This window comes from Anomalospiza imberbis, chromosome 5, assembly GCF_031753505.1.
Source record: "Anomalospiza imberbis isolate Cuckoo-Finch-1a 21T00152 chromosome 5, ASM3175350v1, whole genome shotgun sequence".
Lineage (NCBI taxonomy): Eukaryota > Metazoa > Chordata > Aves > Passeriformes > Viduidae > Anomalospiza > Anomalospiza imberbis.
The window spans coordinates 51342013-51366496 of NC_089685.1; the positions used below are offsets into that span (position 1 = coordinate 51342013).

General features: G+C 47.6%; 1 protein-coding gene across 2 annotated transcripts; it reads right to left on the minus strand.

Moving 5' to 3' along the window:
• Positions 1–6336: 6336 nt before the first annotated feature.
• Positions 6337–23649, minus strand: SSPN (sarcospan). 2 transcript variants are annotated; one of them, XM_068190741.1, is made up of 3 exons: positions 23133–23649; positions 12250–12336; positions 6337–7347 (listed from the first exon to the last, which is right to left on the minus strand). In XM_068190741.1, exons 1-3 carry the CDS (start codon positions 23448–23450, stop codon positions 6982–6984), a joined length of 771 nt encoding a protein of 256 aa, XP_068046842.1. In that variant the 5' UTR covers positions 23451–23649; the 3' UTR covers positions 6337–6981. The 2 variants fall into 2 exon arrangements, with proteins under 2 accessions (XP_068046842.1, XP_068046843.1); XM_068190742.1 differs by lacking the exon at positions 23133–23649 and adding an exon at positions 22400–22445.
• Between the last annotated feature and the right edge of the window lie 835 nt (positions 23650–24484).

Here is a 24484-nt window from a genome sequence, read left to right on the forward strand (position 1 = left end):
TTCAGGTGTAACACGGTGGCATTAAGACCAGGGGCTGCTGTTCTCACCATGCAGAAGCCACACTTGCCACTTGGGCTAATGAAATGCCCTTGTTGTATATTAGCAGGCAATTATCCTGTGGGATTTTCAAGCACTGGACCTCTGTCATTTTTTGATAATTTGCTGTAAGCAACAGCATAATCAATGGCTGGAGAACTCAGGAGAAGTCTCAGGAGCCAGGTTGCAAATCGTGCCTCCCCTGCCGTGGCTAAGCAGGGGCAGCTCACATGGAGCCCACAGACCAGTGCTTTTTGTGGGGTCAGGGGAGGATGTGCCAGGAAAGTTCTGCCTCACTGGAAAATGGAGAAGCAACAGAAGCACTGAAACCTGGGTGGGGTGACTGAGAAAAATTGTATTAGAAATATAGTGGAGATGCAATTCCTGTTAATTCAGAAGCAGAGAATTTTGCCAGCTGAGATCCTACCATTTCCTTTTGTACACAAGAAAAAAAAAAAAAAAAAAAAAAAAAAAAAAAAAAAAAAAAAAAAAAGCTGAATCTATGCAAAAAGTAACCTTACCAGAATATATATATATATAGATATATGAGTACATCCTGTAAAGTGCCCTTTCCCATCCCTCCCCTCTCCCAGTCAGGTTACAAAATTTCCTTCCTTTGGTGACAGCAAAGAAGCCTGTCTGCCTGGGTCTCCAACTGAGGCAGTCTGGAAGAATTGGACAAGCCATAAAAATACACTAATTTTCACATTCCTAACCTAACAACACTTTGCATTCCTAACCTAACAACACTTTGGATCTTGAAAACCTGAAGTGCCTGATTTCTGAGAGTTTATTTTCTGCACGTTTTCACTGTTTCTCAGTGCGTTGGCAGGTTTGGGCAGCAAAACGGAGTGGGAGGATTTTGTATTTCCTCTTGGGTCCCTTCATGTGCGTGCTGCTCTCCTGCCTGGATTCACAAGGTGGAAGGGAAAGTGTAAATGTCTATCTTCTTCCCTTTTCAGTGTGATTGTTCCCTAAACTATCCCACCAAATCCCTGGTGACCATTAGTGTCAGTATAAGTGGGGATTGCTGCAGGGCTTGGTTGACTCGGGCACATTATGGATCTGGGACACCAGCTTCCCCTGCCCTCCCCGTGTCAGCTCTGGCAGCTGTGGAACTAGAAGAAAATGTCCCAAAAAAGATATGAGGGTGGTTTCCACACACCTCTGCAAGCGTGCAGCTCTGGTTCCAGCAGTGATGCTCCCAGCCAGCCTCATGGAAGACAGATCAGGGAAAGGATTCCTCTCATAGTTTTGGTGAAAGAGAAATCCTACACTGAAGTGAGGAGAAATCCCTCTTCAGTTAGCTTTGGTCTAATTAAAAGTAGCTCTCCTTACACAGCTATGAGAGTGAAACGGGGTTAAAACCCTGTCTAGCTCAAATATCCCATTTCCAGGACAATCATGGCTTGGGAAGCTGAGGGCTGCCTTAATCGGTGTCACTCTCTATATCTCCTGAAACTTGAGGTCAGCCTAGCACTCATCACTCATAATCCATCTGACTGAAGGAGAGGCAGATACTCAAATCACCCTCTGCAGGTTATTCTCTCCTCTCAGACCAGGCTGCTGCTCACATTTGGTGGCTGAATCTCAGATGTCTGTGCCAGGCAGGGATACCTGGGTGCAACTGGGTGAAGTGGGGGGTCACTGCTGACTTTGGGGGGCCTCAGCTCCATGCTCTCTCTGCAGCCAGTCACTGTAAGCCAGCCTTAGGGCCTGCTGCATCTGTACTTCAATGTAAAGATGGCTTTGCGGAGTACTGAGGTGACAAATTAAATAGGTATTGCCCATATCTTCTTAAAAATTAAAGGAAAAAGAAATCCCCAGCTCCCCCACAAGAAGTTTGAAGTTTAGATGAGGCTTTCAACCATTTGCTCGGACAAAGGCATGGAGACCAAATACCAAAACCAAAAGAAAAATGTACCCCAATCTTTGTAGATGCAATCACTGTTTATGATGTCTGGCTACAGAGGCAATTTAGCAGAGGGCAAATGCTAGTGAATAATGATTACTAGGGACAGCCATTTAGCAGAAAGCAAAAATCCCTGGGGAGAAGGAACTGCAGAGACCTGAGATGAGCTACCCCCAAAATTCACCTTCTTGTAGCCCTTGCTACAGGTGCGTGGCCACTCAAAAATGACCCGGTGAAGATGCTGCTGGCTGAGGGTCCAGCACTGCCTGTGACACAGAACAGGGCTTTCCTAGGCCTCAGAACAGCTTGGCCGTGCCTTGGGATTTGTGTTACAGGCCAGGAGGAGCAGGGATCCTGCACTGCAGCCACAGGAGCCCTGGGTCCCCAGTGCCTGCCGTGCCTTAAGGAGGCCTCGAGCTTCGGCCCAGACCGAGCTGCTGTTGTTCCTCTGCACCTCCCTCGAATCCCCCTAAGCCAACACCCTTTGCTAAGACCGAAAAACATTTTCCAGACGCAGGCATGTGTACGTGTGTGGGTGGGTGGGGTGCAGGGGACTATGAAAATTTCAAGGCGAGGTATGACATCCTGGCTTTCTAAATATAGAGGACCTGAGCTGCGGCTTCTCTCACACGCTAGCAGCGTGCTTTCTCTTTCGAAAGGGCCCCAGAGCAAATATTGCACTGGCTGGAAGCGTGAAAAAAGGAAAATAAACAACAAAAAAAATTAGAAAAAAATTAGCCCTGCGAGTTGATTGCAGCTCCCGGCGTTCTTGCGCAGAGTTGTTTTTTAGGCAACGCTCCAAGCGGTGCCCACGCAGAGGTGGCCGGGCCAGCCAGGCGCAGATGGCCGTCACATGAACCTGGTGGCAATCCCAGCGTGGGGCCAGGCCTGGCCGGGCTCCCCCTTCGCCCGCCAGCCCCTGGCCCTGGCCGGGCTCGCCCTTGGCCCGCCAGCCCCTGGCCCTGGCCGGGCTCGCCCTTGGCCCGCCAGCCCCTGGCCCTGATGCGGCAGCAGGGGCGGGAGAGCGGCACAGGCCCTGGCCGGGCTCGCCCTTGGCCCGCCAGCCCCTGGCCCTGGCCCTGGCCGGGCTCACCCTTGGCCCGCCAGCCCCTGGCCCTGCGGCGGCAGCAGGGGCGGGAGAGCGGCACAGGCCCTGGCGGGGCTGAGAATGTGACATTTTGGCTCCCCGGGAGGCGCCGCGTCTCGGTTCCCTTTTCGCTGCCGCTGTTGCTGCCTCGGCATTTGCATAGCACGACATGAAAATGCTTCAGAGCCAGAGGAAAGTGGTGGCTGCTGCTGCTGCTGCTTCTCCTTTTAAAATCCCGAGCAGTTATCCATGCAACACCATCACTCTGTCTGTGTTCGGGGTGGAGGAGCAGGCATGACACCAGAGGGTTATGGCCTTTGGAAAAGTTCTGCAGAACTGAATTTAATCGAGACTGATGATCTCTAAGCCAAGCTATAAAATCCAGCTGAGAGTTATATCCCTGTAATAGACCCTATTAGAGGGTCTAGCACAGTCTATAGAAAGGAGCTCCTCTCTATTAAATTCTCTAGGGCCTGAGTTCTCATTTACACAAAGGGCCCTTTTAGCTGTGTAAAATGGCCATGAAGTAGGTGTAAAGATGATTGATGCCGTCTTTACAACCCCTTTACACTGGGAAAACAGTGTAAAGTGGCCAGGGTGCAAATGAGAATCACACCTGGGTTTGTGAGAGTAAATTACATGGAGCTATTCGCAAATTCTGTGTGTCCATAGAGGTTTAATCCTACTCCTTTCTGTGGAATTCACCTAGAAGATAAATTTCCCAGTCCTATAAAAATTTGTTTTCTTCTTCAACACCTCTGTCCTTTCCAAGCCTTTTAGTCCCAGCCTTTCTCCTGGTGCAGTCCATGTGGACTCTGACACTGGGAAAAGGCTGGGAGGTGTCTGGACATGCTGTGGTAGGTGAAAATCCTTTAATTAGTACTTTCCAAAATTCTTAATGCAAGCAAAATAGACATTGTAAAACCATACCCAGGGGGAAACCAGTTCCTAAACCTTCTGTGTCTGTTTCTTCACCTCTCCGGTTTTGATTTTATGCTCTTGAGATACATGAAAAGGAAATAGAGAAGTTCATCTTTGCTAGATCGAAATGCCCCATATTTATTCATTAAGCGTATAAACCACCAACAGAATACATGATGAATATTGCTTTCTTCCAGAGCAAAGGGTTAAGCTGCATTGTGCTGATTAGCAAACGGAATTCGTGGCTGGAAGTGGAGGGTGATATGGAGGTGCACAGCTTGTTAAGCAGAGCAGGCTCTGTTATCCAGACCTCCCTTCTCCTCCCTGCCCACACGCAGGAGGCACTTACAGCAGCTCTGCGATCATCCCCGCTGTGTCTGCCGTGCCCTAGAACAGCCCCAGCAAATCTCAGCCCAGGGGTGAGCAGGCGGAGGCCAGGCACGGCCAGCCCAGCCCCATCCCACAGCACCTGCCAGGTGATGGGAGACGGCCAGTGAGAACGTGCGGGTGAGGCCGAGGTCAGAGGATTAAGGAGACAAAGGGCAGCTCTGGTGGAATGCCCCGGGCCAGGGCTGGAGTGCTGCACACCAAGCTATCCCCTGAGCAACAGGGACGTTTGGGATGGGGGGACGGACATGCCCTGCTCTGCCAGCACAGCCTTCCTCTTCTTGTGCCAGCCATCGTGCAGTGGTGAGGGTGGGAGGAGGCCCCAAAGCTCAGCTGTCATTCAGACTCCCTTTGATCCCTCTCTCGCTCCTTGTAATCTTCTGTGTGGAGAGAGGATCCCACATTTTTGGCTGGAGGGGGTGGAGGGAGGGGCAGGTGCACCAGGGTCGTGCAGGTAGGAGGAAGGTACACCCCCTGCCCTGAGCTTCCACAGACAGCACGGCTGGAGGTGTGTGTGGGATGGGGGACAAACCTGAGCACACCACAAGGTGACAGGCACCCCTGTGTACCCATCTCCCGGCAGGATGGCCCTGCCACGGGTCTGTGAGCACTGCTGGCAGCACGTTCCACCAGAGCCCTGGGAGATGGGCTGGTTCCTGCCAGATCCACATGGATGGCCCCAAGGATGAGTCTGATACCACCAGCCCGCCATCCCAGTGCTCCCCTGTCTCAGCTTGCCCCAGCAGTTCCTGAGAGGCAGACTGAGGTCTTTGGATGGGTGGTGACACGGGCACCCTTGCAAATGTGCCCTGCAGCCAGGCTTACGAGTGGTTGTTACTTCTGGTGCAATAAAAAAGGTCATTTGGAAGCAGATCTCAAAACCCCTCATGTTCCGCAGCTCCTCACTTTGTGGCTGGGCAGAGAGCACCTTGGTGATGCTATGTCTGCTCCAGAGGCACTTTCCATGACTAAAACTACAGCCCCTACACCCAGCAGTGCTCTAGGTGGGCCACAGGAGACTTCACTACGCTGTGATCTTCTGACCCTGGAGGCTTGATGGTGTAGCCCCTGGATGATGTGTGATCACCGTATGTAAGACAGTTTTTTTGGTAGGATTAGAGCTCCTTAGACAACTAGGTTTTTGCCAATCTGGGTTTTTGACTTTTTGATGACTATTTTTGTTGCAGAAAGTTGGCTGCTTTTTTCTTCCTTATATAAATTTCATTTGCTTCCTCCTAGCTAATGATTATGGCACAATTTTTCTGGCACGTGATTGCTCCACCCCACCTTAGAGACATCCTTGTTCTGGCTGGGATCGGGAAATCCCTCGTCATGGCAGGGTGTGAGCACCAGCTGGCTTGCCCTTGCACAGATATGGATCATGAGGCAGTGCCAAATGCTGCCAGTTAGGAATTGCTCCTAAATTTAGCTGTCCATGCTGTGTAAGTGGAAATGGCAGTTCAAGGGACAAACCAATGTAGTTGTCTTGGTATAAGGCTAATGAGATGTAAAGCACTTCTAGAGCTGCACTTCCAGGGAGAAAAGGCACTGCTTAAATACACTTTGTTTTTCCATCCTCATTAAGAAATCATTATTCTGTTGCCCTCATCATTATCAGAGATGTCTTTGGGAGACTGGCAGTCTCTTCTTGCTTCCCTCCCTCCACCCCATTTTAAAAACATTCATTGTTGCAGGGATATATCTTTCAGGGCTGTTGGCCCAACTCCACTGCTGGTGTGTAAGGTTGATTGTCTTTAGAGGAGTTACACCAAAAATGCTTTTGGCCTTTTGTGCTTGAAGTATAATTGGTGGAACTGGCTAAAATCCGGGTTTGTCAGCCTGCAATTAGAGCAATATGGACATAGTTTTCAACATGACTATTGATTTAGGGTCCCTCTACTTTAGGAGTGCAACTCAAGGTTCCTTAAACTGATCTTTTCTCCCAAACATCAGAAATCTTCCTGATGTCTCAAGCAGGGCCCACCAAAGAACCTTCAGTGAACTCACTCATATTTGCTGTTTATTAGTAATTGGGTTAGGTAGCCTATATCATTATTCACTCTGAAAAGTTATATGTATATTTTATATGGCAGCCATCAATACGTTCACTTTGGTGTTGGTCTCAACCTGCACTGGAAGAGGTCTTGACCTCCCTCATCACTTTCCTGAATGTTAAATTCCCATCAGGTTAGCATGGATTACACTCAGAGCACCAAGATATGATATATTCCCAAAGCATGTTCCCACTGATATAATTAAGCAGTTTGGATCAGATCCATATCTGGTAGAAATTGGCATAGCTTCTCTGAAGGCAAGAGGGAAATGGACCCTATTTTGTAATGGCTGTAGCCCTGCAGATGAGTTCCCAAAGATTTTATCCATGGCTATTAAAGATCCTCTGTGGGGAGCATTTGTACAGCTGCATCTTTAGGACTCTGTGACCTCTAGCTAATCTCACAAGAGGCCTTTTCTCAAGAGCAGCTGTACAAAATGTTCCCAAAATGATTGAAAAATAAATTCATTAAAGCCGTGGGAGCGTTTTTCCTCATCAAACACTTCCAAGCACCCATCCCTCTGCGGTGCCTGCGGTGGCAGTTCCCATCCCTGGCCACAGCCCCCTGCCAGCCCAGCCCAGACCCTACACTTGCTGCCCATGGCCTTCAGCGGCCGTGAGAGGCTGGAAGCGAACGCCCACGTAGAAGACCTGGTACCGGTGCTTCCACACCACGAAGCACATCAGCAGGCACACCAGGGCTGCCACCAGGTTGAGAGCCATCTGCAGAAGGAGGAACAGGCTGAGCATGCTGGTCAGGCTGCCACAGTCGGCCGCGTCCTGGTACACGAAGGTGCGGCCGAGGGGGTCTGCAGTGTCCAGTTTGCACTGGCAGGAATCCTGCATGGTGTCACAGGTGAACTTGGTCAGCTGCAAGTAGTGGTGTGCAGCAAAAGCCACTGCCAAAACACAGGCAACCAGAGCCAGGGCGCTCAGGAGAAAATACAGCAGCTGAAAGAAAGGGGGAAAAAAAGAGATAAAACCCTTTTTTCCAGCTTCATAGAGATTGAGGAACTCACAAGGAATGCAGCACATGTACTTTGCAGGGAATATACCCACAAATGTACTGTCTGGAGGTTGGGTCTTCAACAACTGCAAGGCTCCTTGGGATGAGAAGTTCAGCAGGTCCTCTCAAGAATTTGCCTTGCATGTTTTGTATGAGCATTGCCTTGCAATTTGGAGTCCTGGGGAGAGCACCAATGAACTGGTGTGTCTATACATCCAGAAGCTTTCTAGAGAGGGAGGGAGCATTCTCCTCTCCAATCGTACCTGCATTGACAGGAATCGCGGTCATCAGCTGAGACAAATTCATGCCTGGAAGCAGAGCTGAGCAGACTGAGCCTTGGGCTGCCATCTTCCCCCAGGCTGTGCTGAGCTGTAGATGCTTTTGAGACTTTGCTCATGCGTTATTCTTGGTTTGCATGTCCAAACAAATCTGATTTATGCTTGCAAATCAGGCAGTGGGGTGGCTGATCTCCCACTTTCGGCCCTGTGGATGCAGCCAGCCTTTTGCTTCCCAGGTCCCACTGTGGAATGGGAATGCAGATCTCCACAAAAAAAGTGTATGCTGTGCTCAGTCTGCTTCTAAAACCTGTCCCATAAACATGGGGAAATCTTTCACAGGCATGAAAGGGCAGCAAGCACCTTTCTTTTCCCAGTGCTACAGTGTGAGAAGGACAAGGGTCTGCTCATCACCTCCACTGCTCCTCACAACAGTGGCAGCTTAAAAATAGCCTGGCTTTTATCAAGGGTAGCTCTGCAGAGTCCACCCCCACAAACACATGGAAGCTGGCAGCAAGTCAGAGCCTTTGACACTCTGGGATTCACCTGAGAGCTTTGGATACCAGCACATATGGGCTTCCCTTTGCTTTTGATAGCTGGAACTGGCAGTTGCTGCACTGCGTACAAAATATGTGTGAATGTATATCAAAATCATGTTCTGTGTTTAGCCAAAATTGCATTTTTTGGTTCTGTTCAGCACTGTAAAAGCATTTATTTTCCTTGGCGTCTTATCTGTCAGACACATGGCATGGTTGGGAATCTGTTATTTTAAACAGCAGCTTCTCTCTCTCTTTCTCTCTCTTAACCTCAATACTGCAAGCAAAATATCAATATAAAAGCATTTTTTATGACCTTGAAACTCCAAGTATGTATGTCTTGATAAAATTCACACTCCTGGTCTATTTGTCTTAGAACTACATGGTGAATCAATTTTCTGTTTGGTTGCCAGCTTGAAAAAAAATATTTGGGATTATTGCAGGTCCTGAAGCACTATGTACATTTCCCCCCTCATATCACCAAATTCTTACTGAAAGATCTTAGTTTCCAATACTTGGCTGCTATTAAATTTAATTACTTCCCCTGTGGCCTTAAAGCAAAGGCAGCTTCAAAATGAGGGTGGCTCTTATTAAACGCAATTACTTTGCCCCTGCAGGTTTCAAGGGAAGGGTCCATGGGAAAGGTGAAGCTGGAAAATGGGGCCACCTCCTCATATGAAGCATACAGAAGATGGCGTGCTGCTGACTGATGGACCCCCTCCAAAGCAGGATGTGGTAATTCATAAACCAATGGCATTGTTTTCAAAGATGGTGCAAATGTGTTCGATGAGGAAAACAGAAAATGGACAAACGTTGGTTGTTCTGTGATACAGAAGTCCTGGTGGAAATCCCTGGATTCAGCCCAGCAGAAGACAGAATTAGGCCTCCCTAATAGATGAGATACTAAGCCAAGACTGCACCATGTGCCTGATTCTCCCTTGGCAGGTATTTTATTTAGCTAACAACTTCTATCCAAAGTCAGGACACAACAGCCTAATCCATGCTCCAGGTACAGTAAAGGAGAATTTGTCTGTTATGTTCCTAAAGGGAAGGAAATCTCAGAATCTGAATACACAGGCAGCTCTTATGATAATCCTTGGAGGCAAAGGGAGATGCATGAGGGACACAGGGCAATTTCCAAAAAGCTTATTATTCTCACAAGATGTTTGCAGTGAAATCTCTCTGCAAGCTGCTGAAAATGAACACGTTCCCAAATATCAAAGGTGAGCCAAATGCAAGCACTGCCTCTGAGGGAGCACAAGACAGCGAGTGCTGAGATTCCATCAGCAGATTAATCACATGCCAGACCTGGAGGCAACTTCAGCATCACAAATACAACTGTGTGGTGGGCTCTGCCCAGGAACCAGGACTTGCCACTGGAAAACTGTTTTTTAACAGCTTCAGAGACAGGCACTGCAATTGCTGCTTGAATAGAAGGAGGAAAGGGAAGTGGGAAAAGACAGTGTACAATGAGGTCAGAGCATGGCAGCTCATCCTCCTTCATGTTCCTCATACGAGGAAGAGACATTTTAGCAATATTTACTGGCAATTGTTGTCCTCCATGACTAAATTGAAATAAATAACAGGAAGATGGATTAAGTTCCTCATGGAAAAGGCTGCTCATAGTTGTCAGAGGTGAAAGCAGAGGCGTTTGCAGAGGTGGATCAGGAGGCCCTTTTGAGGGCGGTGGTGGCTCAGGCACGAGCCCCTGCAGAGAACAGGAACCGTGGTGTGTCACGGCGTGGGCTTGGCGTGCGGGAGCAGAGGGTGTCACTACCCCAGGCTTCTGGGAGTGATCTGCCAAGTGACAGCACAGAGCCCAGGAAGTCCCCAGGATGGCTCAAGATTTTCCTGTGTGGCACTCACTGGCTGTTGCTGTCCCCCTGAGGGGCACAGCCAGCCTCGCTTTGGGTGGCCTCTCTTTCCCAGGGACACATGGCATGCTGCGGGTACCCACAGCAGTCTCGGGAAGGGACTTCTGCCGAAAGCAGTTCTCACACCTCCTTCTTTAACAGGATCCAGGGCTCATGCAAGTGTGAAATGAAAGAAGCAGCTGCCAAGAGGGAGGAAAGCAGAGAGGACGGCACTGGTCTCCTCCCATTTTCCACCCCAAGGGAGTCGCTCGCAGTGGTCAGAGGGTCACCTTGGGGGTTGACCCAAACCCCCCAGGCCTCTGTGTGTGTGTGTGTGTGTGTGTGTGTGTGTGTGTGTGTGTGTGTGGTCCTCCTCTCACAGTGATCCTTGGGCTGTGCAAGGGAACTTGGGGTGCTTAATGCACTCCAGGGAAGTTCAGCCAAGATTTTCCTGCAGAATGATGCTTGGCTGATGGGAACCAGCTATCAGTGTGAGGGCAAGACCTGGGCCACACCCCATAAGGAAGGTCAGAGCAGATTGGGCTGAACCACATTGCAGTGCTTGATGAAGCTTCAGGCCCTCCAGGAGAAAAGAACAACATTCTGAACAATCTGTCTCATGACTGCAATCTTGCATCCTCAGCCTTGTCATAGCTAATGTTCGTTTTTAGTTCAGAGACAGCCTTTAACTGAAATTCAAAGATTTGAGAAGTGATACTGGAGATGTAGATGAGTCCTATGTGATCGAAGTCCTGGAGAAGAGTTTTAGCTCCTACTTTGTTAAAATAGGTATGAGCCCTTCAGACAGAAGCTTTTTTTTTTTTTTTTTTTTTTTTTTTTTTTTTTTTTTTTTTTGTCCTGTTATCCCAAACTGTGGGATAACAGCTCCCAGCAGGGACATGGGACGGTAGAGGTGAACAGCCTGGGAATGATGAAGTTCTGTGGCATGCTGCAACAGGAAATGCTGGGAAGGGCGATTTTGGGGAGGAGGGTGCCTTGGATAAGCAACAGTCCATGGGCTATTGACTGAACCAGGGAGATTTAAGCTCTAATTCTGCCAGGTGATGAGGAATGGCCCATTTTACATCACCTCGGGAGCAATTCCAAAACGTCTGTTTTCCTGCGGGGAACGGGGAACGATGGCTCACATTCCTTACCGTCAGGGTGGGTGGCAGAGACATCTGAGCTGCCCAGCCCGACATGCCATTCCCAACTCGAGGGATGACTCCCTTCCTGCCTGGATGCCAAATTCAATTTAATGCTGCGGGGCTGGCAGAAAAAAGCCTGGAGTGGCAGCCCCCACCCAGCACAGTAACCTTCCTTGGGGGCGGAAAGGTGACAGGGGACAATGTAGAGGCAGCCACAGGGCAGGCACAATTGTTCTTCTCCCTTTCTTTCTTTAAGTACGGGAGAAGCTCGAGAAAGACACAAAAGACACACCGTGGTCTAATTTCTTAAGGGAGGATGGATGCCAGGGTTTGAAAAGCTGCTCCTTGCATTTTGTTTCCTTCTGCTTTTTTCCAGTTAATAATCACTGTTATTTTGTGCTGCTTGCATCTGTATTTTTCTCGATTATTATGTGTCTGCAAAATATTAAGAGCCCTGAAAATTACAATAATAAGGAAAAATAGCACAGGAAAAATGGTGTTAAAAACAAGAGTCCTCAGCCTTGCTCTTCTAGTTGCTCACCAGTGTCAGCAAAGCAGTTTTGGAGACAAAGGTGAGGTATGGTGCAGTTCCTGCAATGCTCAGATGGGAATTTGCTCTGTGGGACAATGCATGTCCCTGTGCTTTCCAAGTACTTTCCCATTAAATATTAAACCTTGGTTTAAGTGGACGCATTTTATGCCACCTTACTTCTTACCCTGCTCACTATCTCCACTTAACCTACTTAAACTCTCTGAACACTTCCCAAATTATTCCAGCTTTGTCTATATTCCTAAAACATGGTGAGTAAAATGGTATCTTGTTCTGATTTGAAATGTTGTTAGAGCTTCTCCTTTATAGGATACAGTTTCTTCCTTGGCTACCTGGAAAATAACAGAAAACCATTCCTGCATTTCAGGTGCATTTTGACTTCTTTTCCTGTGGTCTTTAAAATATCCCCTGTATCAGCTTTTTCTGATTATATTTAATGACATGAGAAGAAAAAAAAAAAAAAAGTTTAAAAAATGTTCAGGTACCTTCACTGTGAACTGCGCACACGTCTTCTCATCGGGTTGGTACGAGATACAAAGCATAACAAATCCCACTAAGGCCACCACACAGACCTGCAAGGGAAGAGATGTAAAATGTGTCAAGGTTAAAAAAAACCCTACAAAACACAATTTTCCTCCCCCCACCCCCAAGCCAAGACACCTTTCTGTGTTTTCAGGACCACAACTCAAGAAGCAGTGTGGAAGCAAAGTGATCAAAGACACAGCATAGCAACAGCCCCCAGCATGTGTATTGAGTTTTTGCCCACACAACCATCAAAAAAGAGCAGAAGGCTTCTGAAGTTGGGCTTGCAAGCCCAAAAAGCACCATCTGATGTTGCTCTGGGTGCTACAGGGTTTTTATGTCACCTATGCAAGCTTTAAATCATTAAACCAGGGCTGCCACTGGGTAAGAAGCAGCAGAGTTTATTGCAAAGGCTTTCACTCTCCTTTGGAGTGGACACCTTACTAAAGAAGATATTCATCTCCCTTGCAATCTGAAACTGTGGTCTAGCCCTGTGGCAGTAATTGATGAAGGCTAAAAGTAATGGAAAAGTATTTGCACGCTTGTTTATTCATTTAGCTGTCTTTATTATTAATTCTGGATTTATCTGCAGGAGCAGATACTCACAGGTTGGTATTTTCCAGGTAAGAAGGGATGATCCTCCTCTGAGGAACTAGCCCAATGAATGTGATTTGCTTTTTTGTGTCTAGAAAACACAGTGTGTCCCCACACTGTGCTAAGCACTCCAGTCAAGTGCCCTCCTCTCCCACTTTTCGGAGGGTCAATGAGCAAACCTCACAGGAGGACTTAAGAGCACAGACTGCTGCTTTTTGGCAGTTCATCCCCTGGATGGAGGAGTTGGGTACCCAGGCACCAGGTGAGGGCTTCCTGTGGGGCTGGATCTGGGCATGACAGAGGCTGTTGGCAGCTGGAGCTGTGTTTGGAGGAATCTGTGCATATTTGAGCTGCCTTGGAAAAACAGGTGAGTTGATGGCATGCACGTGTTTTTAAATGACCCTTCAAATCACACTTTTAAAAGCCATTTTTGGTGTGATGAGCCGTAGTGGGGATTTTGGATGAGATCAGGCACTGTCCTTTCAGAGGTTCTCTCTACACACGGGGCCAGGAGCAAGTCTTTGCCTCCCTGCTAGGAGCATCTTGGTTATAAATGACAGCTTTAAATTCTCAGTGACTACTGATTCTAGTAGCAAGATTCTATATTATTTTACCCTCTCCATTTTACTCCTGATGTTTGGATGAGTTTTTAATGTGAGGGTTTCTGCCTTCCCAGAGCAGTGGGATTTCCCTCTTTGGCCAGAGCCATGTGTGAGCTGCCTTTGCCAAGGTGGGGCCATGCCATGGAGATGCCTACAGGAGTGTGGGGCTCCATCACAGCCCCATCCCCAGCTGCATGCCCTGGAAGTGCTGCTCACATCCAGATTTCCAGCTCCACAGGGAGCTTGACCTGCAGTGAAAATTGCCCAGGTGTCCTTTTGGACAGTAATGGATAAACAGGTTCCTTTTATGATCTGCTGCAGAAAGTATCAAACTTTTTGCATCTGCATTGCTGGTGCAAGCCCCAAGGCAGCAGCCCTGCAAAGGAGAAATGCCTCCCAACAAACACAGAGCCATGTCCCTCAAGAACCTGGGCAATTAGTAACACTTTTGCCCATGAAGTTCTATTTCATGTCATTTCAGTGGGACATGAATAGGAAGTATTGCCCGAGAACATTTCTAAAGTGTGCGTCAGTATTATTTACTCCTTTCCATGTCATGTGTATTTATATTCTGGTCCTGTGACTTACACACGGCCTCCAATTTATTTGTTTCCTTCTTTTTGTTGTTGACAGCCATAGCTGACAGGGTTGTCTGGGGAAAAAACAACCTTTCTTGTCAAAGGTCCTTCAGTGCTGGGGTTTTTTTGCCCTGTAGTGCTTCTGTGTGACTGAACCATGTTTTAGTTCTCAGGATTAGTCGCCTATGTCCTTGGTCCCTTATGCCATATATTAATCTTTTAATTCAATTAACATGCCCATAAAACTTAAATCATAAGAAATCCTATTGCTGATAATATCCAAATTATTAACTCCTCCAGTGCCAGTAATGGCTGAAGGAGAGAACCTGCAGCAAGAACTAAAAAAAAAAGCTTAAACACACTGTCTTAACATCATATCCCCAAAATTAATGACAAATCATAGGGGCTCCTCACATCAAAACTGGACCTAAGTATTTTCAGGATCTGGTGCTGAAGGATCTTGTTATGAGCAATAAATCTAATTTGCTTTGCTTCAGCTACACTAGTGGGCATTGACACTTGCATGGACCAAGAGCCAGATTTGCCTCCAGGTGACTGCCATGAGACATCATGGGACTGTTCCCACTCCCTCCTTCCCCTTCCATTTAACCACAGAAGGCTGACAGGGCTGCATTCATTTCCGAGGGCAGAGACCAATGCTGGAATTTTCCCTCTGCCATCAAGTGCCTCAGACAACTTTTGCAAAAGTCCTGCTGGCTTCACACGTGGCAGGATCAGACCTCCCTCTTCAGAAAGCTTCCTATACAAAGGGCTATCAGTTAAAAGCAGCTCCATTCCTGCACACGCTTTCTAAAGGTCCTCTGGGATTTAAATAATATACTCAGGGACACTTGAAGAGGCACATTTGTAGAGAGGTATTTATAAAGGATTACACTGGGTCAGGATTCCGGCAAGTCTTGGCCAGGATATTTCGAAAAGCTTAAGCATTTCTTTTATAAGAATACAGTAACATTTAAAAATTTTTTTTAAAACTAGAGATGTGTGTTTTTCTAAGTGGCAATAAAAAATAATGTGGCTGAGAATTATGACCCACATATGTTTAACATTTCAGCTCTTTAAAGGTAAATTCACTCCTTGGAGGAAGCCAAAGCATGGAACATTTATATAGGAAACAGCTCTATGTTGCTATTTTATACATTATTAATAGATCAGCTTTGAATTACACCTGTGAAGTGTAACAGAATAACTATAAAAATCCACTGGTTAGTATTTTTTAGGAGCCTCTAAGTAACTATAACAGCTGCAGGCATGTTACAGGTGCTGTTGATGCTGATTGCTAAGCAGCATTAGGTAATCCCACATCCTGGTGCTGCAACAGCCACTGCCACATCCCAGTGTGAAGCACACATTTCCCATGCCTTATTGACTGAGCACACGACATAAAATGCAATTGAACACACTTCAGCACGTGCTTGCTACCAATCGATGTGCATTTGTTACACAAATAAAACAGATTCTCTGAGACCTGCGGGATGGCACTTAATTAGATCAGCTCTGGTCAACTGTTACCCAGAAATCCAGGAATTTGCATTTCTGGGCATATTTCAACTCGAGTTTATTTCAAGATCCTACTTCAAAATTTCCATATGGACTAACACACCCCTTGCTGAATAGGTAGTGACGTGAAAGGTTATCCAAGGGAAGAATTTAATTTTGGAAAGTGCTGCCTAGAAAAAGACCCAAATGTGATACAGAAGTATTTAGGAAAGGTAGAGATTTCAGTTTGCTTAAGGCACACCCTGTGAAATCCCTTCAGTTCACAACCCTGGAGAACAGATATTTACTAACACTGGCTGAAGAACTTAAATATTTAGGCTGTACAAAATTTTTTATAATATTTCTTTTTTGGGGAAGCAGTAGACATTCTTCCCATTGGGCAAGAACACCTCAGGGCTGAAAAGTAACTTAAGAATTATTGGTTTTTTAAGCAATAACAGTCAAAATAGAAGGAGAAATTTTCCAGCTTGCTCCCACCCCAAAGAGGGCAGGAACCTGTTGTCATGTTATCCCATCTGCTCCTGCAAGGATTCAGCACAAGGTGTACGAGGAGCACAAGGACACCACGTGGCAGGGATGAGGAAGGTTGGGTGTAATCAGGGGAAATATGAACACGCAGGGTACAAATTTCCACTGTGGTTTGCACTCATTATCTTTGTACACTGACATATTCATGTGGTTTGCTTTATTCTGACAGATTTCAAAACCACAGATTGCTCTAATCTGTCTCCATCTCTCCCTTGTATGCTTGTGAAACTGGTTTTCCTTTTGTCATTGCTACAATTTTAGCCCAAATGTAGAATAGGTGGTTTCCTCTAGCAAAATACCTCCTACCCAGAGCATCTTGAAAACCTTGGCTGGTAAAGCAGGAGGGTTGGGAACATCTACCAAGAAATGAAGGCAGGAGACAAAAACTGACTCTAAGGAGCATCTTGAGTCTGTGCCACATCACAAGGCAAATGCTGCAAACACTCAGAAAGACACAGTATAGCTCTTTATATGGGGGCTTCGTTAGTGAGAACCTCCTGCCACAATTTTTAGGGGCAGAAAGCAAACAGGACAAAATCTCTCACAAGTACACCTTGCAATGCCACACAGCACTGCTGAGATCCACAGGGGCACTCTTCCTATTTAATAAGAATGTAAACTAAAACTTCAGGAGGGAAATTGCCATTAATAGAATTAGGAAGACAGTTCCATTATGGACAAGTTATTTTGTAGTTGCTCACTTGGAGACACTGGGGATCTTTCTGTTTTTAGGGACACAGGTAAAGAATGATCTCTTGCAGCTGTCTCTGGAGTTTCTGGCTCTCCTTCACAGGTGATACTTGGCTAATGGTTCTCCCATCTTATCAGATACAGCAAGGCTTAGCTCCTATCTATACCTTTGGAGAAGCTGCTTTATCCACCAAATCTTAACACTCCCACTGGACACAGATTTTGATGCAGGAAAGAGCCTGTCCCTGTTGGCTTTGCCATTATAAACCTGGATCACCTCTGGTGCCAGACATCTCTACAGGCTGTTGCAGACAGCAGCACTGAAGTTCATTTGCTTTATGAGGTTTGAGGAAGCTGTGATGAAAGTGGGTGCTGCAGGCAGCTTTCACTGCCAGCTTTCATCAGCCTCAGGTCAGCCTGGGTCTCACTGTCACGTGGGAAAGAAGCCAGTCTGCAGCACACAGGTACTGTGCCCTAATTTTTTTTTACCCCTTAACAGACTTCCTGTTAAATTTAAGGACAGTTTAGTTGCATATAGGTTACTCCCAGAAATAATAGCTGTAATAATAATAATCATGATAGACATGTATATTGTGGTTGCAGGCAAAGGCCATCATCATCATCTAGGAAATCATTATTTTAACAGCTATAAACCCAACAATAACTGCCCATCCCTGCCCCACCTAGAGAATAAAATAATGTCTTTACTACAGGTCCCTTCAAGCCATGCAATAACACCCCCTGGCAGATCCACAACTCTCTTAAATCCTGTAAAGTCATCAAAACTCTACAAGAGCATCCACAATCAAATGAAATGCTATTTTTTCCATAATAATCTTTGCTGTTTAGGTCAGTTGCTCATCACTTGTGCTAAAGTATGATTTCATTCCCCCAGCAAAGGCAACGATTGCTTACACAGCCAGGAGCTGCAGCAGCAGTCCATTGCTGCTGTTAAACCAGAAATACAGTCCAGGCTGAACAAACGCCTGAGGGATCAAAAAATAAAATAAAATTAAGAGTTCACAGAGCCAGCAATGATTTTCAGCCTGAGAAGTGCAGCATGGCTGAGAGTACTCGTGAACACCACTCATGGTTTGGGGTGTGTCTGTGACTGTGATGAAAGCCACCGTCTCCATAGTCATGAGGCTACCTGGGCTGGGGAAACCTGTTTGATATCCCTCTCCAAATTTTACCTAGGCTTTTTGCACAAATTCCAGCTAGGAATTGTGCAGTCAAACTGTGGGCTAAGCCACAGATGGGTCCAGGATTAGACCAGCCCTGGCCAGGTATCAGACAGACCTCAGTGTGCAGTTACCTTCTCAAACCATTCCTTCAGAATGTTTGAACATGTCTCCCCATCAAAGTTTTCCACTCCACACCTGAGCAAAAAGAAAGTGTGAATTTCAGTTAATCAGTCCATAGTTACTCTTGGAAGAGGATGAGATTTAATGGCAGAGGGTTCTGAAGACTCCTGCTCTGGTGCTACACATGGCTCTAAACAAGCACTGGCCTCTTCTTCAAGGCAGTCCTCCCTTAAACCTTCTGATGTTTACTCATGGCTAACTGAAGCTAGCCTGTACCAAAAAAATATGGATGCCTGCATGGCTTTTTGGTGGCTACTTTGATGGCACCAAGTTTAAGAGTCACCTTCTATTAGAAATTGAAAACTGTTTCCCTAAAAACAAGCAAAAGTTACAGAGGCATGAACATTTCTGATTCCAGGTAAATGAAGGTCGATTAAACTGCTTTTTCAGTTCAAAGTCTGCCTGCCTTTTGCACCACACAGCCCCCCATCAGCCTCACCTCTACCAGGGCAGAGAAGCCAATGCTTGAGCACTGATGCCAAAAAGCCACAAGCCACGGCCACCCTTTGAGTAAAGCTCAGGGACCTTCTGGCCTGAGGAACACCTGGGGAGATGGAGAAGGGCTGGAGCAGGGAGAAGTGTCAGAGCTTCTGGGCTGAGGGCTCAGCCCATGGCAGATCTTTTGGGATGCTTTTTGCTATAAAATCAGTGACAGCTGGAGCCACAGTTGCCGCCTTGAGCTGCTTGTGAATCAGATTTTTAAAAACGTATTTAAAAGTCCTAATTTTATGAACATCTATACATATACATTTAAAATACTTCCTGATAGAAATAATAAACACCCTGGATAATCATTTCTGATGAGCACTTCTGTAACTTTCTTAACTCCCTGAGTCTGCAAAACAGGGCTGTAAAGGGAGCATGCCCATGAAAACTCTGATACTCCCCACTTTTGATTGCAATGGAAATAATCTAAAGTAGGTTTTTCAAGGAGAAATACATCGTTACTTCTTCTGGGTGTCAAAAGGCCACAAGCTAATGAAAAAGAATGAAAAGGATACCATTAATATCTACTGTCTCTGCAACACTTTTCATCCCAGGATCTCAAAGCAAGGGGTGACGGATGGCCACTATTAACCCCACTTTGCAGGGGAAATAACAAAGTCTTAGCAAGGTTAAGTAACTTGCCCAAAACTATGCACCAAGCCAGTGGCAAGACACAGGAAAAAATAAAACCCTGCACTCATGAGTGGGTTTGTGAAGAGTTTGTCCAAGCTCCTGCAAAGCAGCAAGAAGGAAGAGACTGCCAGGGTGTCCAGTGCAGTTTGGGGAGCTCAGGACAGGTCTCACGGGCACCTTCACTGTAATGGGCTCCAGGCAAGTGAAACAAATGCTACCCTCAGTGCTTTCACTGTATTTATCTGCCTGTCCTTAGCAATAGGGGAGAGGCATTTTACAGGGAATAGGTTGCTGAAGCTGAAGCAGAAGTGATAAATCCCGTAGGCTCCGTGATTTCTGTCCATAGAATTTTCCTTTGGTTTTTGACCCCCCTCTCCCCTCATTTTTGGACTAAATGCATTTGGTTTTAACTGGGTTTTTTACTGGTTTTCACGGTGAAATGCTCTTGGTGCAATGCGAGTTGCATCGTTTCCTTCTGCAGAGGCTCAGGAGGCAAGGGCCGATGCTCTGAGGAGGGAGCCCTGCAGGCTTGGAGTCTTCCTCCACTCCCTATCAGAGGATCACTGGCCACATTTATTCCCCAGGATGGTGAACCCAATCCCTGGCCTGCTCCAGCCTCACAAACCTACACAGTCAGGTTTTGAACCCATTTAATTCTGAATTCTGAAATGGGAATTCTGAATTCCCATTTAATTTAAGACTGCCTTGCCTGGTTTTCCTCACTAGCATTTTCCATTGGATGCTCCTCAAAAAACAGTTCCTTTCCATTCATGGTAATGCACTGAAGCACTTGATTTTCAGCAAGGAATGGTGTCACCATTTTGCCACTAATAAAGAAGAAAAAAAAAAAAACAGCTTTCAATCAATCAGGGTCTATTTAACACATTAGCAATTTTCCTTCATTTTTCTGTCATCCTGCATTAACAGCCATGGGGTCAGATCCAGCCTGGTGTAATTCCAAAGAAGTAACACCAGGAATGAGCTTCACCCATTATATCTAATGTTGCTAAAAAGGTCTCGATAATAGATTTTTAAAGTTCTTGATTCAGAATACTAATCAAGTCCTTTAAAAAGTGCACTTGAGTGGGATGCTACTAAAACAAATATGCTCTGGTGTTTTACACCACATCTTTCTGTCCTGTTGCTCATTTCTGTGTGAATATATGAGTTTTGGGAAGTCACTTTCTGCCACGAGGTGTGTTCTTGAGCAGCACATCCATCCCCTATCTAACACCTTCCATGCAGCCCAAAAACCAGCCCACAGGACATCCAGCCCCATGCAGGTCCTAACCAAGGGTTCTCCTTCATGGACCAGTTTTCCCCAGATCTCCAGAGGCCAGTCCTTGGCACAGTCCCCACCACAGCTCACCAGCAGCACCCTGTGACTGCACATCTGGAAATTTCCAGCTCAGCAGCTTCTAGCTATCTCCACCTGATGTCCCAGTGGGCACCAAGTCCCTCCATGGAGACACCAGAGCACAGGAGCAATGTAGAGCAGCACGGTGTGGCACCTGCTGCATTTTGCCCCTCCGATGTGCTTTGCACTGCTCCCATGGCACCACAGCCAGTGCTCCACACAGGCTTCTGCTGCTGGAAGGTCTGGGGCTGCCCTACCTCTTCACCCTCTCCTTTCCAGCACCAGTTTCCTTTTCACTTCCCTCTGACCTGGTGCCAGATCCCTCCTTCCCTTTTGCTTTGGGCTTTGACAGGAGAGCAGCGTGGTTGCCCAGGAGCCTGCCTGGCCACGTGCCCCCACAGCAAACAGTCCCTGTCATCATCCTGAGGGTAAACAGAGGGGCACCAAAAGCCAATTTGAGCCAGGGAGGAATCAAACCACGCTGGAGTGTGCTGGTGACTCAACATCTCACCAGAGTACCCCAGGTGAGAGTCACCATCTGACTCAGAGCCTAGGTGCAGTCATCCTTCCCCAGGGGCAGCCCACAGCTCCTCCCGACAGCCAGGGCACCCTGCAACACAAACCAAAACTCCCACAGTCCCAGGAAATGTTTCCCCAGGAAATGTTTCCCCAGGGATTACCCTGGCTGCCGAGTGCAGAACATGGCCACCAACCACAGCTGAGAGCTGAGTCTTGCTCTGAGTTGGGAATTAGCTCAGGAACACACATGGAGAATTATTCCTGATTTTCAGGGGGGAGCTCTGAAAGTGACTGAGCTTGGCCTCGTGTGGGCATCTAAATGTCACTACTGCTGGCAGCTGCTGCTAAAAACAACAGGGGTTAGAGCTCTGTTTTCAGAAAGCAGCAACTTTGGTGGGGTTTCAGGCCTCCTCAGGGGAGGCCAGCCATTTGTGGATGTCTCAGATGAATGCTGCTGGGGCACTGATGACATTCACACGGGCCAGGGGCTGCTTCATGGCTTTTCTCATATCCCTGGCTGTACATTAGTTCAGTCCAGCTCACTCTTGCCCCACCTTTTTCCAGTGAAAAAGCTATTTCAAACCTGTGATAGCAACAGTGCTGTCTGGAAAAGACATAATCTGACCTCCAGAATCCTCAAAATAAACAGGAGCGAACATGCCACATATTGCTATTTTATCATCAGTATTCCCCTCTGGTTTGTAACAGCCAGAACTTCCCAGGAGGAAATTCCTCTTCCAAGCAAGGGCAGGCTCTTGCTCCACAAAACACCACTAAACTCTTGGATACCTCTTCAGTCAGAAGAGAAACATGAAGAGATGAGTCAGAGGACCTCTTCCTCTGGGAGCTCAGGCCCTGCTCCTTCCACCCTCTGAAGGGATGCCCAGCAGGATTAACACAGCAAATCCCAATCAGTTCAGATGCTCAGATAATCTTCCAACCATAAATTACATTTACAGAAGATGCTCCCATAGCTGTTCAGGACTTCGAGAAATCTTTTCTCCAAGTACCTAAACACGAATTTATTTGCTGGGAATTCTTACGATCTGACAACACCCAGGACTGTGCTAACACATCAGGGCATATTTTCAGGACATATTTTCCTGAAACCTGTTGCCTAGGGAAGAAACCTGCATGCTCCGTTATATCCATGGCCTATCCCAGGCTCATAATCACTGAGCCTGTCCCCAAGCCCACAGCCAGCAGAGTCACACCACGGATGGCACCACACACCCTGTCCCCACCTCTGCAGGGGTGGCTGCTGCTGGGGAACCACCCAGGCTTCCCCAGCAGGGATGCCTCTGATTCACACCCAGCAGGACGCTGCCCTCTGCCCAGTTCCCCCAGCCCACGCGGCGAGGCTGGCGTGTCACTCCAAAGTGACTTGGCAGGAGCCACCAGCAGGCCCTGGGAAGGGCTCCCTGTCCCTGCCACGTCCACCAGTGCCTTCCCCTTCCCCATGGCCACGTGCAGTCAGGGGCAGTAGCGGGAAGAGGGTTAAATCCCAGCGGTTCTCCAGCACAGCACAGCGAGGAAGCTCCGGAGACAGACATTGCTCTCCTCGCCCAGCTAAAAGTTGAAAGTTACAGAGTTATGCTCTCACTTCCAAAACCCGATGGCTGTGGTTTGGTGCGCAAAGAGGGTAGGCAGCATAAGAAATTAACTTTTTCTTTTCAGCATCACCAGGCAGGAGTTCACTGCAAAGCACAAGCTGATACATACATCCAGTGAACAGCAACCTTGTAGTTTATTTCAGGTCTGTTGGATACTGCAGGGAAGAATACGAAAGGTTGTGTTATTCTGCAGGAGCAGTTTTCCTTGGGAAAGTATAGCCAGACACTTAATCCCAGGAATATTTATAGTTAGCATAACTCAAATGGTGTTGTGCATGCAGTTGGTTAGTCTAAAGTGGAGCGTCATGCAGCTTGCATTAATGCTGGCAAAGGCACTTTATGGAGAAACAGACTTTATGCTTACAATTATCCCAGCCCAATATGGAGTGTCTCTGACTAGCAGAGAGGAACTGATGCCTGCCATAAGGAAGCCCAGCACTGTTACAGAGGTGCCTAACACCAGCTGCAGCAACGCAAACAGCAGCGGGAAACGGCAGCCACAACAAGTGTGGGATTCCTCCTCCTGGCCAGTTTTGGGATCCCCCTTGGCTTTCTTCTGTTTCTTCTTCATCGCGGACTCCTGCGTCGAGCCGGTGCTTTTCTCCCCTCCGGGTGCCTTCCCTGTCTGGCTCTGGGTATTCGGGGACGTGCCGTGCCGGGCTTTCTTCTCCTCCTTTCCCATGCCGGCGGGCTTTGGGCTTTCACGTGCGTGTGTGTGTGCGCCCGCCGATGGGGGTGTGAGTTTTCTGCCCCCCAAAGCTTCGCTTTGTGCCGGCTGAGTTGTTCCTGGTATTTGAATCAAGGAGGCTGAACAAATATGGAAAACATTTGGAAGCAGATTGTCAGAGCTTCGAAATGCCACATATAGCCCGGAGAAGGGGGGGATGCAAGGGGGGTAGCGCACTGCCAACGTGCAGGCGCCGGCTGGGAGCGCACGGGGCTGGGCGTGCGCGCTCTCACGGCTCCGCAGGTGGGAGCGCGCCTCTGGGGCTTGGGGCAAACGGCAGGGCAGGAATTCCGCTCTGCCGGCTGGTGAACAGCAGGGAAATGTGCCTCGCCAGGGAGCCGGGAACGCCGCAGTGCCTGTGCAGGGAGCAGGCAGGAAGGAGCTCACGGCACCGTGGCTCCCCTGCGGGTTACCGGCAGGCAGAGCCTGGCTGGGGGCACCCACGCAGCGCCGTGCCCATTCCACACGCCCGCTGAACCACTTTAAACAGGTGCATCCCAGGGGGAGGGAGGTGATTGCGTGTATGGAAAGTACGAAGTAAGTACAAAGGAAAACACAAGTTAATGTCCTGGGGAGCCAAAAGGGATCCTGTCTCTTCCCAAAAGTTGCAAAAGCACAGCTAGACATGTTTTATGGTGAAGCAGACAGGGACCAGCAGTGAGGACTGGTGCTTCTGGGCAGGCAGTGGTAGAGCGTGGAGCAAACATCTGCTGAGTGTGTTTCCAGGGCTGCAAGTTATCCATACCAGAAAGATTGTTTATGTTACCTAAAAGACAGAGGGATGTCTTATTGTGGACATGTGGTCACTGCACTTCGTCCATGTGTGGGCTCAAACTGGTGCTTGGAGACAGCACAGCAACAGAAGGGGTGGAATTTCTCCTGAAATACTCAAAAATTGCTCTAGGGCTGAATCCAGCGCTGGGAGCTCTGGCAGAGCCTCTCAGACACCAGAGGGGCTCACCCATGGAGGTGCCAGCAGGACTGGGGTC

Coding starts and splice junctions, on each gene's coding strand:
- SSPN (XM_068190741.1), bottom strand. CDS start 23,450: ATGGGAAAGGAGGAGAAGAAAGCCCGGCACGGCACGTCCCCGAATACC. Junction 12,337..23,132: donor CATATTGGGCTGGGATAATT/GTAAGCATAAAG, acceptor CTTCCCTTGCAG/GTCTGTGTGGTGGCCTTAGT. Junction 7,348..12,249: donor GTGCGCAGTTCACAGTGAAG/GTACCTGAACAT, acceptor CCTTTCTTTCAG/CTGCTGTATTTTCTCCTGAG.